Genomic DNA, 18,648 nt, shown 5'->3' on the forward strand with positions numbered 1-18,648 from the left:
TTTATCATGTAAAAATCCTAGTTGCCTCCGTCGTTACTTCGCCTTCTCCGTTACTTCTAGTTCGCCTCTCTCAGTGATCAACTAGACACAATATTTGATGGTAGGGAAATGATTTTTCTTCTCCTCTCTTTTCTAGAATATCTAAATGAAGAGGTTTTTCTTGCCCTTCTTTCTTCCTAATTATTTGTATATAAGATCTCATAACACTTTTAAAATTAACAAAAAATCAAGGGCGAGTCTCTATCTTTCTAAAAGAAAACAACACTAGAGAACACCTAATTAAAGAATCCTTAACTTTGACGGTGAATTACACTCAATGCTTTACAAACTTGTCTTAGCAAGTTTGAATGCTCACCTATTTCTCCAATAAATTTGAAAAAAAAAACCTAATTTGAAAAATTAATCCATTTACGAACCACAAGTCCGCACCCCACAGTTGAACCAAGCCCAGGAACGGGCGAGAATAAGAAAGAATCGCATTATACATTTATACTACACCGCCCTCGTTGGCGCCAAACACACACACACACACACTCTCTCTCTCTCTCTGGCGTTTCGATGGGGGCAAAAGAGAACCCTAGACGTAGCAATGGCGAAGAGGAGGAAGCGAGGCCATTTACGACCCCTGCATTTCTCAACCATTCGATCCCCACCACCGGAACCCCCTCGTCCGGAGCCGCCGTCTCTTCCCATAAGAACTGTGTAAGCTTTATATACTTTTTTTTTCCCCCTAATTTTTTTTCCGGACTGCGATCCAAAAAAAGTCTCTGTCTTGGATCTTTGGAGTTGTTAGGTTTTACTAGGCGACTGGTGGTTGGCCAGAGCGGAAGGAGAATGCGGCACAAAAAGGCTTTCCGTTGTCGGTTTCGCCAGCAGGTAAAACGTTCACGGGATTGTTGCTGTGGTTTTTTTTTTTAATATTATTTGTTTTAAAAAAAATGTTGCATGATAGTTCTAGTTGTAGTTCTTTGAGTGGAAAATTCTGGACGCGTCATTTGGAAGGAAGTTGCGATTTTTTTTGGGGGACCGAATGAACTTTGCTTTCGTTTTGGATTTTATAATTTGCTAGATTAGTGGTAGGATTTTTGAGTGCAATTGCAGTACTTTATATTTAGAACGAGTTACCTTCTTGTTCATGATTTGCAGTGGATGATGCCTTATTGGTTCTTTTATCTACTTTCCAGCATGATCTTTATAGAAATTGTTGAGCTCATGATTTCTGTAGTTCAACCATGAAACACACATTTTATTTTTCCAAAATGTAGCACAACTCCACCTGCTCTGAGTCAATCTTCTACTTTCTATTGTAAGTTTGAATGCTTGCCATTATCTCGGCAACTTTTCTATATGGACGTGTGTTTTAACTTTCTAGATGTCTGCCTTTCAAGTAGATTAATTTTTGTTATGAAGAACAATATACTACCCATAACTTAACCACTATTTCTGTCTTTTTTTTTTCTCCTCATGCTGGTCTTTATAATCCCTTGATATGCTACATGAGTAATGTCTAAATGATACTTTTATTTTTATCAGACAGATATTGGTAGAATCGTAGAACTTAGCATCCATTTGATTGCCCTATCCAAGCTTGTGTTTGAGAGAGATAAAATGGAACTAGGTTTGCAAATGCCAACTTCTCATTTGAATATGATCCAATTTCAGCTGTAGTATGATTGGTGACTGAAAGGAGGAAGAAGAGAGAGGAAGGAGGGAGTTCTAAAGTCTAAACCTCTTCTTCAATTATCAATTGGAGTATTGGACCTACTTGTATTCCAACATATAAGGCCTTTATTGCATCTTTAATTAATTATACTGGCCTATAACTTAATCTATTGCTATACTATTCACCATTTATCGACTTTGGGGGAGGGATAGAGAGAGGAGGATAAAAGCAGGGTAAAAAGATGATGCTTGGAGGAATGAAATCTTTCTATAACCCTAGCACTCTTATTTTATACCGATGCGACCTATCTGATGTATTCCAACTTGTAAAGGCCTTCTTTATTATTTTTTAATTAATTTAAATTATTGGTATACTATTCACATTTGTTAATTTAGTTATAGTCAAAGTCATTTTACTGTAAATTTTCTCAGTGCAAGGTTATATATGATTTATAGGTTTCTCCTCTCAAGGTTGTACATTTTTGTTTATTGGTTTTTGGTTTCAGTAATTCTTGTTCTGCCCTTGGACCTAGACTAATTTCTATCATATTTTTGGTAAATTTTCTAAGGTTGTGTTCACATGTAGAATAGAGTGGAATAGGAATAGCAAAGTCTAACTTATTATTACTAAAATAAGGGATTTATTCTAGGAATAACTATTGTTATGTTTAATTGTATTCTGGAATAATGATGTAAGAATTACTTTTGATGTGATATAAAGTGAAAGTAAATAAGAAAAACTTACTAAAATGTCCTTCGATTTGATATAAAATAGATTGATGGGAGATGAAGTATAACTAAGTATGCAGGTATGCAATGCTAAGATTAGTGTGCAATGTTATTATGCTAAAGTAGGTATACAATTATTAATAACTAAGTATGCAGTGTCAATGTTAAGATAGGTGTGCAATGCCAACTAAATATGCAATGCTAAAATAGGTGTGCAATACTAATTAAGTATGCAATGCAAGGGTGTTAGGCATACAAATATTTTTCCAAATATTATTATATTTTATAGTAAAAAATAATAAAATTTTATTCTACATTGAAAATATATATTTTATTTATAGCTTAAAACATGAGATTATTAATTTTTTCCCAAATTTCTTATTTTATTATTTAAAGAAATAAATATTTAGTTAGGTTAATACATAGTTTAAATAGTAAATATATTATTTTATCTATGAGTAAATATTTAATTTGATAAAATATTAATTTATTAATATTATATTTTTGATGTTATTAATAATTATTTTAATAGTAAGATAATTTATAAAAAATATTATACCAATTAAATACTATATTATTAAGAATTTTATAATATTTATATTTATATTTAAGTATATACAATTAAAATAATATTTAATAATAATAATATTTCCAAAATGTGCTTATTTTTATGAAATATTAAATTATTGACATTTATGTTGTTTAAGTTGAATTTTGTTTATTTAGTGTAAAATAAAAAATATGATAAGAGAGGAGAGAGAGAGTAGAGACTAGTGATAAATTATGATTAAGAAATTGGTAAGATGTTTGAAAGAGAGGAGAGGAGAGTAATAATTTATGATAAGATGTTGAAAGAGATAAGAGATGAGTAATAAGTTATAATAAAATATTTAAAAGAGGTTATAGTCAAATCAAGGGTAAATTCATAATTGAGTTAGTATGTGGTATATGATGTAATTTTGATAAATAGTGTTTATATTTTGGAATATGACTAATATAATGTTTAGTTGTTAATTTGAAATAAGAGGTATTCTGGAATAAGAATTTTTGTTATTTTTGAAGTGAATGGGGGCTAAGGTTTTAGTAATTATAATAGTCTTTTAGCTTCAAGCATCTTACTCATCTTGGCTGAAAGAAATACGTGTCTTGGAGTGCACATTGGTCTTGTTCTCATCATGAAAGAAAGTTGGTATTTGATTCTACTGTCAACAGTATGACGAATCTTTTTATGTATTATGATTGCTCTTTTCTCATCTACAGGAAACACGCAATTAGAATTTTCACTTCTGCACCTATTGTTAAAAGATGCAATGCATACACTCTTGAGACTGCAGATGGGGTCACTGTTATAATTCAGGGCATGGTAAACAAAGACCGTATGCATGAGAATGGTTTTCCTCCTGAGGTTTGTAGATATTTCTGATATTACTATTTCTTTTCAGAAAGTATTTAAAATGATCGCTCATGTGCTATTCTTTGTGTAGTCTTTCCTTCTCTAGCATCTTATTCAGTTAGCTTTGACTTGTCAATGTGCAAATTCGTTCTCTTCAAGCATTATTAAGCTTGAAGCATGGTCATGCCACTTGTATTTTACAAAGAAAGAGTCAAGTTAGGATTTAGCACAAATGCAAAATATTTATATATATGTGTGTGTGCAAGTATCTGGTGATCTAATTTAAGGTTTATATGTTTCGCCTATCTCATGATGTTTACAGGTGAGCAACCACTTCCTGATTGGATTTCCTTATAATTGGGATTACTATGCAGATGAATATTTCAGTAAAAACTTGAATCCTACAAGATCTCCAGCAAGGTTCTCTGGTGCCAGTGAGCTAGTTGGAGGCAAGGATTCACATTTTGCAACTCAATTGCATGATTTTTAATTGGTGGGTTCTCTTATTCCTTGTTAACTATACTGGCAGGCTTTGTTGATTGTTTGAAAAAGCTCTTTGATCTTACTTCTGGAAACTCTACATTTCAAAGTTCTTCACGCTTGCCAAAGGAAACACAAATACTTGGTGGTGGACTTGAACTGAACATAGGTTGTCTTAATGATGATATTGATAATAGAAGAAGGGTTGCTACCTTGGTTGGTCATGATTTTGAAGGCCATGCAGTTGACGATTCTGAAGTAGTGTCTGGTAGAGATGATGTGTGTGCAGGTCATTTTCTAGAAGATTGTTAACTTTAGAGCGTCTCAAATGAATCCTTGTTGCATATTGATTCAGGTGGTCTTGCAGGTACCAGGTCTACATTCCGGGAGGAATGTTCATTGACTCATGTAGGAGGGCAGAAGGACTGTCACTTGGTCAACTCTGGTTTAGTAGACAACGGAGTCATTCATCAAATGCCTCATTTTGTAGAAGGGAGCTCAAGTGCAGAAAACTCTGTAAACCCAGCAGAATCAGGGAGTGAAAATATTTTTGTGAAGTCATCACCAAAAGATGCAGATACTTCACATCTTAAACTTGGCCAAGAACTGAGAAATTTTTCATTACAAAGAGAATATCAGGACAAAAAATCTAGAGTGGCGAATACACATAATTCAGGCACTCCTTTAAAACAGAAAGATCCAGAAAGTTTTGATGCAACTCCAGTGAATGCCAGAGGTGATGTTGCTAAACCAACTCTTAGTTCTGATGCCAAAGAATTGCTGAAGGGTTCAATTAGAATGGAAGGTGTTAGAACAAGATCACAAATCCTGTTGCTGACAAAAGAAGATGTGTCTTCCTCATTTTCCTTACGTCAAGAAAATTATTGTCATCATGTTGAAGGGGAGCTATCAAGTTTTAAATCCACGAAGGTACCTAATGTTGAATTGACCTGAATTTCAAAAGAATCCTCATTAAGTTAGATAAATTATATAACTTTTACCAGATTTGGGCAAAGATGAAATGTTTTCCAAAACAGGCAGTTCATTCTGAAGTTCTGGAAGTGGAGGAAAAGAGCAGGGATCAGGCATCACACGCTATGGGTAGGAGAACTAAAAGATCATCTTCATATGTAAGTTACAACATTAATTTATATATGACAAATAACCTTGTTCTTATTGCTTGATGTATTTCTTTTTCTTTGGGGGCATTTTTTGACTGGATTGCAGTTGCTTTCATGAATCATCATTCATGTTTTTCTTAATAGAGCCAGTTAAAAAAAATATTACAGTTATTAATCTGCATTGTTCAAGGCTTCAAGCATGCCTTTATCTATTTATTTTAGGAACTATATATCTATTTTAGCTTATTTGTTTTTTATCAAAATGGAGTTGAAATTGTAAGCAAATTGTTGTGCCCAACCTTATCATTCATAAACAACAGTTGTTTCAGTATAGACATATATAACACAGTATTGAAGCATTATGTAGAATTACTAATATACAGTTATTTATTAACATGCCTGTGAATGTCAGACATGCTACCCAAGTATGCAATAATGAGTAATGACTATATGCATGTAGTTCTATTATGAGGAGCATATTTTATGGTTCTTACAGAAGATCATGTTGTGACAGGCTGACAGCCGTAAGTGATGCACTTAACCTGCTTCGAGATTATCTATGCAACTTAGTTTCTAGTAAATTGGTCATTCTTCTTAACTAACATTCAGATTTTTGTGCATAACTTTTACATGCCTTTAGGACATTAACAGTGGGAGTATTATATGAGTTCAAATTTAAAATGGAAATAACTTTCCTAATGATCTTCTTAAAAGTTCAGATCCACTTTTTACTCTTAACTCTTGAGTACAAAAAAAGAAAGATTGTCCAAGATATTATGCATATTTTTTGCTAAGATGTGAAATGGGTGTATTTGAAAATCTATTTACTTAGATGTCAAATAAATCAATTACTGAAACTGTCCATCTATCAAGAAGATTGAAAACAATGTCTAGGAAGAGCAGATAGATTCATGTTGAATATATTTTGATTTATATTTGGGAAACCAAAGAGGATAGATCCTAGAGAGTTATTTTGGGGTTCTCTAGGAAACAGATGATTGCCTAGTGAATGTATCAATGGGATCGAGGGTATGTGTGATGGAACTATCCTTAATGCGGGCTAAGATGGAAAAGAGACAAGTGAAATGTAAGACACACCTAAGCTCAACAAACATTGCCAACATGTCGCTTTTCATACTGTTCTTTGACAGACCTCCACTTGTCCTTCAGTACTTTCCTTTTCTTATACTTATCTTCTTTGTCGTGACATCATCACTTATCGCTTAACCCAGTGAGGGTTAGTCTCCTTACAAAACCATTATGCTATCATTATGTGCTGCTTAACTATATATGGCCTTCATATGCATATATCGTCACATGCATATCCTTATGACAACTATAAACTATATTGTTGACATATTATGTTTCTTTGTAAGTTTTTTGATAATTAATATCTTGTTGGTGGATTGTAAATGACATTATATATCTTGGAAATATTTACTTATTAGTGTACTTGAACAATTATATGATTGTAAAAGTACCATCCCTTTCATGGATAGGAGTTTGATGAAGAAGATGATTCTCTACATATTTTTATAGCTACCTTTACCTATTTATCTGTTTATTATTTAAAGGATATTCAAGTATTCAACATAATATTTACTTTGATTATATGTATGCTACTTTAACATTTGTACTGCTAGACTGCTTTTTTGCATGCCTACAACATATGTACTATGTAGTAGATTGACCGCATCCTTCCCAGGGGAGCTTTTCACAGTTTCAGTTGGAGTCTTCATGATCACTACACTATATGGACTCGAACATGTCTTTTTCCTCTCCTGTCTCTATTTATTTTCCCTCTCTCTCTCTCTCTCTCTCTCTCTCTCTCTCCTCACTCTACACACACAATATTCTAGCAAACAATAAAAGCAGAAATTCTTTTCTTTTCATTTTCTCTTCCCTACTTCTCCCTTCTTCCTTCTTTCTGCAGCTCTGCCACTTGTCCACCGCCTACAAGTTCTGACCTCATTCTTGTTCATTCTTCCGCATTATTGTGACCACTTCCTCTCCTGTCTCTATTTATTTTCCCTTCTCTACACGAAAGTTTTTATACAACAGAAAAGTAACCTTTGTGCCCTCAACTGAAAATGAAGGAGAGGGACTCAATGTACACTTGTACAGGCATTCACATCTCAATTGAGTGGGAGATAACCCCTAAATTTATTTTCCTCTCCTGTCTCTATTTATTTTCCCTTCTCTCTCTCTCCCTCTCTCTCCTCTCTCTACACACACAATATTCTAGCAAACAATAAAAGCAGAAATTCTTTTCTTTTCATTTTCTCTTCCCTACTTCTCCTTCTTCCTTCTTTCTGCAGCTCTGCCACTTGTCCACCACCTACAAGTTCTGACCTCATTCTTGTTCATTCTTCTGCATTATTGTGACCACTTCCTCTCCTGTCTCTATTTATTTTCCCTTCTCTAGACGAAAGTTTTTATACAACAGAAAAGTAACCTTTGTGCCCTCAACTGAAAATGAAGGAGAGGGACTCAATGTACACTTGTACAGGCATTCACATCTCAATTGGGTGGGAGATAACCCCCAAATTATGCCCCTCAAGCTTCTCTTGAAACCCTAGCCTTTCCTTTATGCCTTTTCTACTTTTTGCTTAATGTATATTTGGTGATTCCCAAAATCTAGTATACCAAGTGTTGTTTTTGTACTTTAAAGTTTCAGTTGGAATCATATGAGAATTTATATGAGCATTAAACTTTCATTTATTTCCACAATTATTAGAGGTAGACTAAAAGTTCCCAAGTTAAATTGATTCCGTATATTTTCTTAGTATTTATCTTTCAGTTTATATGATTTACCATTAATTGTGTATATGAAATCACTTTTTTTTTTTGGGACATTTTTTAGGTTCAATCTCCACTTACGCGACATAAGGCCATGCAATTGTCTATTGCTTCGCCTGAATCTCTTAACTTGAAAAGATCTAGATCAGGTAAAATTTGCATTTAAATTTCTTAATTTGAGAAGATCTAGATCAGATAAAATTTGCGTTTAATAGAAGGATAGCTTTCCCAAACATATTTCCTTCCACTTGACATGTTTAGGGTTAACTTTGGTTGCTTATTAAGAGTTATTCCTTTTTGTAGGTCGAGTGATAGTCCCTGCTTTAACTAAGGGGTACCAACAAATAATCTATGACGCGGTTTGTGATTAACTTCTCTCTATGCGGTTCATTTATTTACTTCATTAGCCTTTGCATTTATCATTATATTGGTTCAACAATGTACAAGCAATTTCTCTTTTGCATCAATTGCTGACATTATTGTTAATGTGGAATTGAACATTGGCCTTTGCATTTATAGAGATAATGGTTCAACAATTTACCATCAGTCATTTTCTTTGGCATCTTTTGCTCACATTATTGTTAATATGAAACAGTTTTCAGGAAAAAATGATTATTGAAGTATGCCAAAGGAAACTGTGTTCGGGGGCAAGTTTAATTTATAGATAGTAGTACATATATTTCTTTCTAAAGAAGATCTTTTAACAGTCTATAAACGTAGGAAACTGAAATAAATCTATAATATCGAGTAGACAGATTAAACATAATACTTAGAATCTACATTAATTGAAATTATGTCAGGAGAATCTTTAGGAGATCGAGATATGATCTTCAGAACCATAGGTCACTAAGCAATCCTGTGATATTTGAATATCATCATGACTTCTTGACGGCAGTCCTCTTATTTGTCTTTACAACTTTGTTTTACTGGTGTCATGCCGGTGAAAATTACTTAAGGCCCAGCCTGGAAGCGAATTACTGAGGTTATTTTATCACCAGCCTATTACTTTGACGATTGAACAGAAACAATTAGAGGATAACTGGGAATAGTCCAAAGACTTCCACATCACAAGTCTGTTCATCTGCTATCTCACAAAAAGCAACCTGTTTGATACAACAATAGGATCAAGTGGGGATAAAGTACTTTTCCTGCTTTCAAAGCAACCTGACTATTCTTCTTTGATTTCATAAACTTAATATTATCTTTAGCTATATTGATTTTTTTTCCCTTCTAAATATGACAAACTTAAAAACCCTATGCACGATTTTGAGCCCTTGTTTATTAAAATATTATAAATAATAAAGCAGAAATAACTAAAGATGAACATCAGGTTTTTTACATGAAAAAACCTAAAATTGGATAAAAAATTATTGATCCAAACTCGGATCTGAAACCAATAACTAATCAAATATTGCAGTTTACAAGACACACTTACAGATACCCGTTAATACCCATGACTATATTTAAAACTGTTTTGCTCGTTCAAACCCATGATTCATTGCTTTCCATGATTGGTTTTCAATATTAATGATCTGGCTTTCTTTGTAGTAACCCTTGAAACATTATGCTCCACGATATGAAAACTGAAGATGTGTAGATTAATGGTTGAAGCACCTTCCATCTGAAGCTGATAAGCTTTTCAAAAAAACTCTCCAAGATGATAAAAAATGGCCTTAAATATTAGATTTTTTAATGCTTATATACATCATCCATATAAGGTTTAAAAAACCAAGTAATATTGTCTCTCACGACCCGAAATCGGAATCATGACCGGCGATATAGCTTAATATATTGAGATACATGAAGCCTCAACAAATAATATTTCTAATTTCATAATGACAAGAAATTTAATATGGATATTTAACTCTAATAAATACACTCCAACAATAATAGAAATGACTAAATATCAATACTAATGTAACTCCAACCAAACTAAGATAATAGATAGTTTAGAATATAAAGGTTGAGCGAGGGAAGCCTATTGGAGCAGCCGAATGCTGCTATGAGGAGATATATGAATACTCATTCTCTTACAAATGGCCGAGTCTTGATGAGTCTGCTTGATCTTTTCGAGAGCAGAGCATCAAATGAATGGTCGATGGGAGTGAGAAGTATGGGATATGTCTAGTGTTTCTTCCATTCTCTTTTCTCGATCGATTCATTTGCTACTAATGCAACCGTAAGATAAAAGGGTAAATTCTAAGTGGAAGTAAAGGTTTCGGTGCATCTCGCTCAGTCACTATGTTGACCAATACTTGAAATGTTAGAAGAGGAATCTCATGAGCCAAAACTTAGTGAGTGGAATCTACTTCGAAGCTAAGTAAATTCAAAATTTACAGACATAACTTTAAATAAATTCAAATCCAACGATATAGAATGACAATTTACTAAGCATGCTTATATCAATAGTTATAATAGCGACATGAATAATAATGATGTAAATTATATCTTATAACATGCTTAATGTCGGTATGTTGAATATTTTAATCTTAATAATGTCATATATTTCAGTTGGGTCAATACCTTGTGTTATGAACCGACATCAGCTACCCGGTCAAGCTCGGATGTAGGGAAGCAGTACGCACAATCGGAGAAATTTTCGTTAAATATTTTCCCATAGTTAAAAAATTACGAAACCAGATTAGTTTGTTCCTTATTTTCTTGATCTACGTTTTTGATATTCATGACCTTGGTAGATTCGGACTGCAGCTAGGGCAAAAACAGGCAAAGTTAGGGTGGTGGGAGATGACGGGTGATGGAATAGTTGCATAAGGTGCTGTTGGGTGAGAAAAAAGGGAGAAGGAGGTGGTCGAGATCCTAAGGATGAGAGAGGACCAGACAGTCGAGGGAGGCTAGGAGTAACTGACGTCGACGTGGCACACGGCTAGGGTTTGAGTGAGGAGGGAGAAGATTTAGAGTAGAGGAAGAAGAAATGTTTACTCAATATTCCTTGATACCCAATAAGATTGCTTTCCACATATTAAGAGGCTAACCTAACAAGCAAACAAATGATAAATCTAGAAACAGTGCATTCTCGCTGAGCGTGTTTGAATGGGTAAGTTACATTCGTTATATGTGCGAACGTATGCAGGCATTCAAACGCGACTTCTTCTGTTCAAACGGGTAATTTGCATTCTCTGTTTGTGCGAATGTATGCAGACGTTTGAATACGACCTCCCTGTTTGTTCGAACACAGGGAGGTCGTATTCAAACGCAACAGCCAGAATTCTTATTCTTAAAAAAAACTAAGAAACCAAAACATGAAAGGGGTCCATAGGTCGTATCCATGCACGAGATGACTTAGTGTGGTCTGAATCACATCACCTCGTGGATCCACAACTACTAAAAGTCACATCGAGATGAAGCTCAAAATTTTTTCTCATATCTAATCTATAAATTAGGGTTATTAGGAGGTGTCATTTTGTGATAAACACACTCTGTTTTTTTTTTCACTAATCATTGATAGAATTAGAATCACCGTAGAAAGTTTCGATCTAATATGAGATTGTTCCCTAATCCCGTCAGAGTCATCTAAGAAACTTACCGTAGTGATCTAAAATAGGACAATCTCTTATATTATCAGGTAGATTTGAGTCACTACAAAAATTCACAAATGATCTATGCCTGGACTATTCTCTAAGTCATTCCATTTATCAATTTCATTTTTTCACTAATATTTAGGTTCAATAAAAATTGCTATTTGCACGAAGTATAGCAATGTACTAAGTCATATATTTTATAGAGAATATAATATTTAATTTGCTCACAGAAGTATAATATTTAATTTGCACACAAAAAAATATGTAATTTGGTAAAAAGCATGAAGTACTAGACAAATATAGATGTGAGTAAACTATTCAACCATGTATAGGTGAAATGACTAATATTTAATTCACGTGCTAAGAAAAGTCACCACCTTAAATTGTTCAAATTTAACCAATATTATAATTTTTGAAATTTAAAACTAATGAAATTGTTCAAATATGCTAGACTAAGCCCAAAGGGTTGGGTTGGCCTACAGCCCACATATTTCTATTAATCGATTGGACCGCTAGTAGCCCAACTAATATCCATTTAGTTGGGTCAAGTCTACCTTAGATCCGAAATCTAAACTCGGACCTAAAACCCAAACTGATTGGGTTTAGCCTAACCCAACCCTTCTCTCTCTCTCTTTTAGGAGAGGAATGTGCTGGCTTATCGCGGGTAATAGCGCTGTCAGTGGGTTATGCTAAAGACATCCACGCTACCCTCGCGACCTTGACGACTCCTACGAGACGTCCATGAGCGAGCGGCCGACACCGACAAGCACTACTCCATGGTTGATGACCATGAAGCTCGCCTCTACAACCACCCGAGCCACAAGGATTTAAAGGGAGAGCTCTAACAGCACAAGGCTAACAATGCAAGACTCTGTTACACAAGTGGCAACATTTCAAAGCTACTGGCCAGCCAAATTCATTGACAAAGCCACGAGCACAATAAAATTAGATATTTTCAAACTACTTTCTTATCTATTTAAATTTATGAGGTGGGAGAGGACTTAATGACGAGTTGAGTTACGTCCTTTGATTGCTCCGACGCTTCGATCCGAGGATGCAACTCCAACGGGGAAAGAACGAAGAAGAGGAGAGAGAGAGAGGAAGGAGGTGTTTTCAGCATTGGGAGAATAAATTTTTTGGGTTAGGTTTTTTTTTAAAAATTTGATACAAGTGCAAATTCTTACCTTCATCCACAAATAAACATTATTTTAATTAATAATAACCAAAGTTTCTGAATTTAAATCTAATGAATTTATTAATATAGGTTAATTCAAGCCCAAAGGTTTGGGCTGGGTTATAGAGCCCACCTAGAAATCCAATATAAATGGGGTTTCGAAAAGGGAGAGGAGTCATCACCTTTTTTTCCAATGGAAACTCATGTTCATGGTCTCTAAAAAAGGGGATGGTCGAAGAGCTTGGACAGAGCGTTAACATTAAGGATGGAACGATGACCATGATGCGTACAACTCCAAAGACTTTGGTTGAGCAAAATGATCAGAAAGTTTTTTTGCTCCTCGAATGGAGTACCTAGAACGGAGGCGGGTCTCATTTTTTTTTTATCCCCTTAATCAAACAGAAATGATTGAAGTTTTTCTATTTGTAGGGGGCCGAAGGCCAATCTTAGTCAACTAACAATATCAAAGGATTTATTACTTAACTTACTATTTATTACTTTCCAGTAAAGTAAATATATTTTGAGAAAACAAGGGTTTATAAAACTAGGCCCAATCTCATTGAAACTAATTGAGTCTGGTTGGGTCCTTTGGGTTCGAGATCCAAACTGGACCGAAATCCTTTACTTAAGGGATGAAGTTGAGACTCGGGTTGCTCGAGTTTTGCCTTCTCTATTCTTGAAGGGACCGACGAGAGAAAGAGAGAGAGGGAGAAGAAGAGAGAGAGAGCAAGAAGAACCATCGATTGTCACCGCCGTCAAAGATCCTCCGACAGCACTGACGGCTCCTCACTGTCGCAGCCACGTAGTTGAGAAAGGAGGAGGTCAAGTCGATCGTCGATGGTTAATATCAAGTCCAAGGCCGGTGGTGATTTGAGCCACAAGGCTCTAAAGGAAGTACCCATGACACAAGGCCAACTATGCAAAACTTCTAGTAAAAGGGCAGTGGTGACCCAAAGTCGTCGACGAGCTTTGCCGAAACTGCAGACGCCCAAATTTTTTGTATTTTCAATCTACCTTGTTGAATCCAAATTAAATTTGTGGGATGGGAGAGGACTCACCGACAACTCATTTAGTGATGGTAATTTGCTCCAGCGGCGCTCCAGTGTCCCAATTACGATGACGACGACTTCAGTGATGAAGAAAAAATAGGACAGTGAAGAGGAAGAGAGAGAAGGAGAAGGAAGCTCCGATGCCCCTCGAGGAGGGGTTGCTTTTTTTTATTTATAGTTGGCCTTCTAGGATTTCAGTGATCGGCTCTAATCCGAGTCAGAGAAGAAAAGAAGAGAAGAGAAGGAAATGAGGAGGAGAATGATGATGCAAGTGCTTCACATGCGACAGCCTATTTTTTGTGTGAATATTACAGACTCAATAGAGTTTTGGTTAGTTTTGAGTCAGCTAAGGTGCTAATACGATGGAAACTACTTTACCTCTTTTCTTCTTTCTTCTTACATCCATGCCTTAGCAGCAACACCATCATTACCATCTCTGTCAACTACTGTACCCTCATTGCACCATTGCCATAACTCATCACCTATTTCTCTCTCCCTGTCTTTGACCTACACCTCCATCTGCCTGTTATGCATTTCTCTGCTACTCAGTGCCTTAGTCATGGCACCATGACTATATTATGCGGCAAGAAGACTTGTGTTATGTGGCATGTCTCCTGCCAGGTCCCCAGGATACCACTATTCTAGCTGTTCTAGTGGCAAAGAGTTAATGCAGTAAACTTCCCTAGAAAACTGTAATGTGGTAATTTGAAGATTTGTTGATCTTGTTTTTCTTACATGTAGATTAGATCTTGTTCGAATCTATGGAAAATGAAATGCTGAAATGCTGAAGTCTTTTAACCACCATCACCCCTTACTCCCTGTTCCTCCCCCTCTTCTGCTTCCTCCAACATAAAAAATCATCGCTCTGCCACAGCTGCAGATCATAATCCAACTTGCAGGATTTTTGTATAGAGAGGTTGAATTTTAATCTAAAAGAACCATTTTCCATGATTCCGGAGTTAGAAAAGAATTACAATATACTCTTGCTGGAAGAAGTGTAGTTGTCACATCATTCATTCTTGATTGGTTCCATCATTTGTTATCATGCCTATTACTTTTAAGTAAATCTGCTGATAAAGGACTTTCTTCATAAGCTATTTTGTGCCCTTCACAATTTTAACTCTTTGCTTTCCAGGATGGTTCTATTATTGGTATTTCTGGTGCGGACTCGTTGAAATCCCCAAACAAAGGTTTGTTTGTTTCACTATCATCATGTCAAAATTGGAGGAAGATTTTATGAAAATGTTTATTGGTATATTCTTTTGTGGATGTTGATATTTTATTTGTCCCTCTTAACACAGATTACATTTATTGAGGTCATCTATACTGATATTGGATGTCGTATCTTCCATGTAATTTACACGCAGCCATTGTGACCTCTTTTCTTTTTTTGACTAGTAAATATGCTAACTTAGATTGCTTTGAGTAAATATGTGAGTTGGCTATCCAACTTTCAGAAATTAGGTTAGCGTAGGTGTAGGATTGTCAATGCAGAGTTTTTGTTAAAACTAGATCAGCCTTCTAATTAGGAAGCCTACAATAATTAGATTATAAGAGCCCAACAGTGGCCGACCATTGTATTTAACTTATATATGGTCCACCCTAGAAACAGGACTATTTAAACAAGATAATATAATATTCCATGTAATTTACACGCAGTCATTGTGACCTCTTTTCTTTTTTTGACTAGTAAATATGCTAAATTAGATTGCTTTGAGTAGCTTCTATTCATGTGAGTTTATCCAACTCAGAAATTAGGTTAGCGTAGGTGTAGGATTGTCAATGCAGACTTTTTGTTAAAATTAGATCAGACATTAGGAAGCCTACAATAGTTAGATTGTAAGAGCCCAACAGTGGCAGACCATTGTATTTTACCTTATATGTGGTGTCCACCCTAGAAACAGGACTATTTAAACAAGATAATATTTGGACCTTACTGTCCAACAAAGTAGGCTGATGTTGGTATTGTTGGACCTGAGGTCTCATATTCAGGGCAGAGCTAAGCTTGGTTTTGGCCAGAGCTGAGCACAAGTCTTGCAGTGTCTTTAAGAAATGAGCATGGTCGCTCCATATCATTTAAGGCTTGTGCTGGCACTAGCTGACCGTGCCCATCCCTAGTGCATATTATACACATGCTACTTTTTTCTTTTGACATCCAATCTCTAAGTTTTGCTAGGATGTTTCTAGAACTTGTATTATTTCCTGCACAAGATAATCGTGAAGCTCAAAATTCTTGTATAATTTGTCGAACAGCTTTTTAAATGTATTTTATCAGGCTATCAGTGAGTAAATGGCTAGATATGCATCGATCTACTAGACTTAGTTTAATTTCCGATTTCCCATGGTGGCCTTGGTTTAGCATTTCATGTAGTGGATGCATGCCCCTTAAGGTTTAAGTTAGTGTGTAGCTTGGAGAAAAAAGAAAAAGAAAGTTGGAGCATGCTGGAATTTCTTGTTCACGCAGTCATCCTTGAAAGACATCTGAAATTTAGCATGTTGAGGGGCCTATAACATAAAGTTGGATAGCTTAGTATCTCTTTATATTATCAGGAATTCCTCAACTCCATATTGAGAACTGTAAACAAGGCTCTCTATGCGTGGCCCTCTTGGATTAATTTAAATAAAGCAATTCATATTTTATAGAATAGTTCTGTAATATTTCTGCATTATGGTAGCACATTTTGATCCTGTACACCCTTGCAAATCTATAGATCTACTAGAATCCATTGCAGTGGATGTTCTTCGCCAACTTTTCTGTGTTGTTCATTGAGTTAGATATGGAAACCATTTTGATAAATATCTTGGACCCTCATTGCTTAGAGGGCATCACTTAGTGAGATGACATGGCTTGTCTCCTTACATCTACTTGATCATGAGTTCTGAGCCTGGGAGACAATTCCTCTATAATGGGGATATAACTGATTTCTTTTTCTTTCTTTTTTTCTGACTAAAAGATGCATAGCATCCTGTTTCATTACAAACTTTTCCCCCAACTTGTCTCAGACAACTTTTACATCACGACCAAAATAATATCTACCGCCTATCTATTACATTACTACCAAAATAATATCCACCCTCAATATGTGTCGCATAGCCAAAAAAAACCACCACTACAATCCCATGAAATATACATCATGAGAATCTACCACATATAAACCAAAATATCAGACATACATATAACTGATTTCTCTCCAAGCCCCACATCTGACAGCAGCATAACCTGTGGGATGCCTATTGTGTTGGACATAAAATCAAAACCTCTTTGATTTGCTCTAAATGCAACAGATCCTTATAGTACCAGACAATTAGTATACATTGAGCATGCATATTTCAATGTCCTCTAAGCATTTGTCTAGCAATCGCATGACATTATTAGTATCTTTCATGTTTTTATGCTGCATGAATTCTTAGAAGTAGAAATATTTCATCTGCTCTGCCTGAGTGAAGTTTCTTTCCTTCGTTGCTAGCAGGAAGTAAATCAGAACCTGCTAAAAAGAGGAAATTCCTGTGAAGAACATCTAGGAACTTTACAATCAGTTATCATCCTACCACATTTCTGAAGATGGCCAGTGATGGATTGTAAATTTCGCGCACAGACGAACCACACAACTACCTGTTTATCTTTCTAGATCACCACAAGTATCACACTTGACTGTGGTTTCCCTCTAAGTTATTTAAGTTGGATGTTTTTCTGCTTCTCCTGTGTCATCATTTGTACATTTGACTTCTTAATATACTAGCAACACTGCTGAGAATTGTGTTTTGTATTGATGAGTGATGCATCCAATGAGCTCTGTTTTGTTTGAGTTTAAAATATGACTAGCTAGCCCTATTTCTTAGTCATGATTTAGATAGCTTAAATTAGGATAAGGAAAATGTGGCATTTGATTGTAAACTAGGCTAAGAATGTTATTATTACCTTTGATGTAATATGAAAAAGTAAAAAATATGTTTTTTTAGAGAAAAAAGGTATATTAAATTAATAGGCCAAAATAATTTTACTAACTTATATAGGTAAACTTATAAATTTCATAGATTAATTTTGACCTACACACTAGGACAAACTAGGAACTAGGTAAACAAAGTACAAATTTTGCAAAAATACAAGTGTTTAATAATTGTGAATTACGTAGTAAAATTACGAAATAAAAAATACAAGTGTTCAATAATTGCAAATTATGTAATAAAACTGTGAAACTCATAAAAGCACAAGTGTTCAATATCTGGGAATTACATAATAAAATTATGAAACAGAAAATGTAAGTATTCGATACCTATATGTAATAAAACTGTGAAACTCGCAAAAATACACATGTTTAATAACTGTGATCTGGAACTAGTAATTGGTTACAGAAAGAAAAAGATGAGTTTTAATTAATATGGATTATTTGTATGTCCAATTGGTTATTCCTTTTACTGGATGAATGAGAAGAAAATTTTATATTATTATAGAATTCTAGCATGTCTAATCGAGTTTAAAATGTATTTTTTATAGCTAATAAAGGACTTGTACAATTCTTTCTCTCTCTTATATGGACTGAGATGAAGTTGGAAGAAAATAATAAAAATTCTCTATCATGTAAGGGAAAAACCAAAACAGGCCTAATTTACAAAGGAAAAACTAACTGTGTTTGTTGTGTCGAACACCCTTTTACTATCGATTTGACTCAAATGAGTGTCTGTTAGATAACGATGATTTTTT

General features: G+C 34.9%; 1 protein-coding gene across 3 annotated transcripts; it reads left to right on the forward strand.

Annotated features, from left to right (window-relative positions):
- The first annotated feature begins 517 nt into the window (after positions 1 to 517).
- On the forward strand, positions 518 to 17,743 carry LOC140772218 (uncharacterized). Of its 3 annotated transcripts, none has more exons than XM_073114173.1 (11): positions 518 to 702; positions 794 to 876; positions 3,652 to 3,796; positions 4,107 to 4,233; positions 4,314 to 4,553; positions 4,632 to 5,194; positions 5,269 to 5,394; positions 8,249 to 8,333; positions 8,488 to 8,543; positions 15,082 to 15,136; positions 17,417 to 17,743. In XM_073114173.1, the coding sequence occupies exons 1-11, from the start codon at positions 559 to 561 to the stop codon at positions 17,455 to 17,457; spliced, it is 1,665 nt and encodes a 554-aa protein (XP_072970274.1). In that variant the 5' UTR covers positions 518 to 558; the 3' UTR covers positions 17,458 to 17,743. The 3 variants fall into 3 exon arrangements, with proteins under 3 accessions (XP_072970274.1, XP_072970275.1, XP_072970276.1); XM_073114174.1 differs by having other exon boundaries at positions 5,302 to 5,394; XM_073114175.1 differs by lacking the exons at positions 518 to 702; positions 794 to 876 and adding an exon at positions 980 to 1,076.
- The last annotated feature ends 905 nt before the right edge of the window (positions 17,744 to 18,648 follow it).

The sequence above is a fragment of the Typha angustifolia genome, chromosome 12 (genome assembly GCF_048772165.1).
Source record: "Typha angustifolia cultivar Huaian chromosome 12, ASM4877216v1, whole genome shotgun sequence".
NCBI lineage: Eukaryota > Viridiplantae > Streptophyta > Magnoliopsida > Poales > Typhaceae > Typha > Typha angustifolia.

What these genes read in the sequence shown, in the direction of transcription:
- LOC140772218 (XM_073114173.1), top strand. Translation starts at nt 559, where the DNA reads ATGGGGGCAAAAGAGAACCCTAGACGTAGCAATGGCGAAGAGGAGGAA. An exon ending in TCTCTTCCCATAAGAACTGT is followed by an intron (nt 703 to 793) that starts GTAAGCTTTATA and finishes TGGAGTTGTTAG; the next exon opens with GTTTTACTAGGCGACTGGTG. An exon ending in AACAAATAATCTATGACGCG is followed by an intron (nt 8,544 to 15,081) that starts GTTTGTGATTAA and finishes TTTGCTTTCCAG; the next exon opens with GATGGTTCTATTATTGGTAT.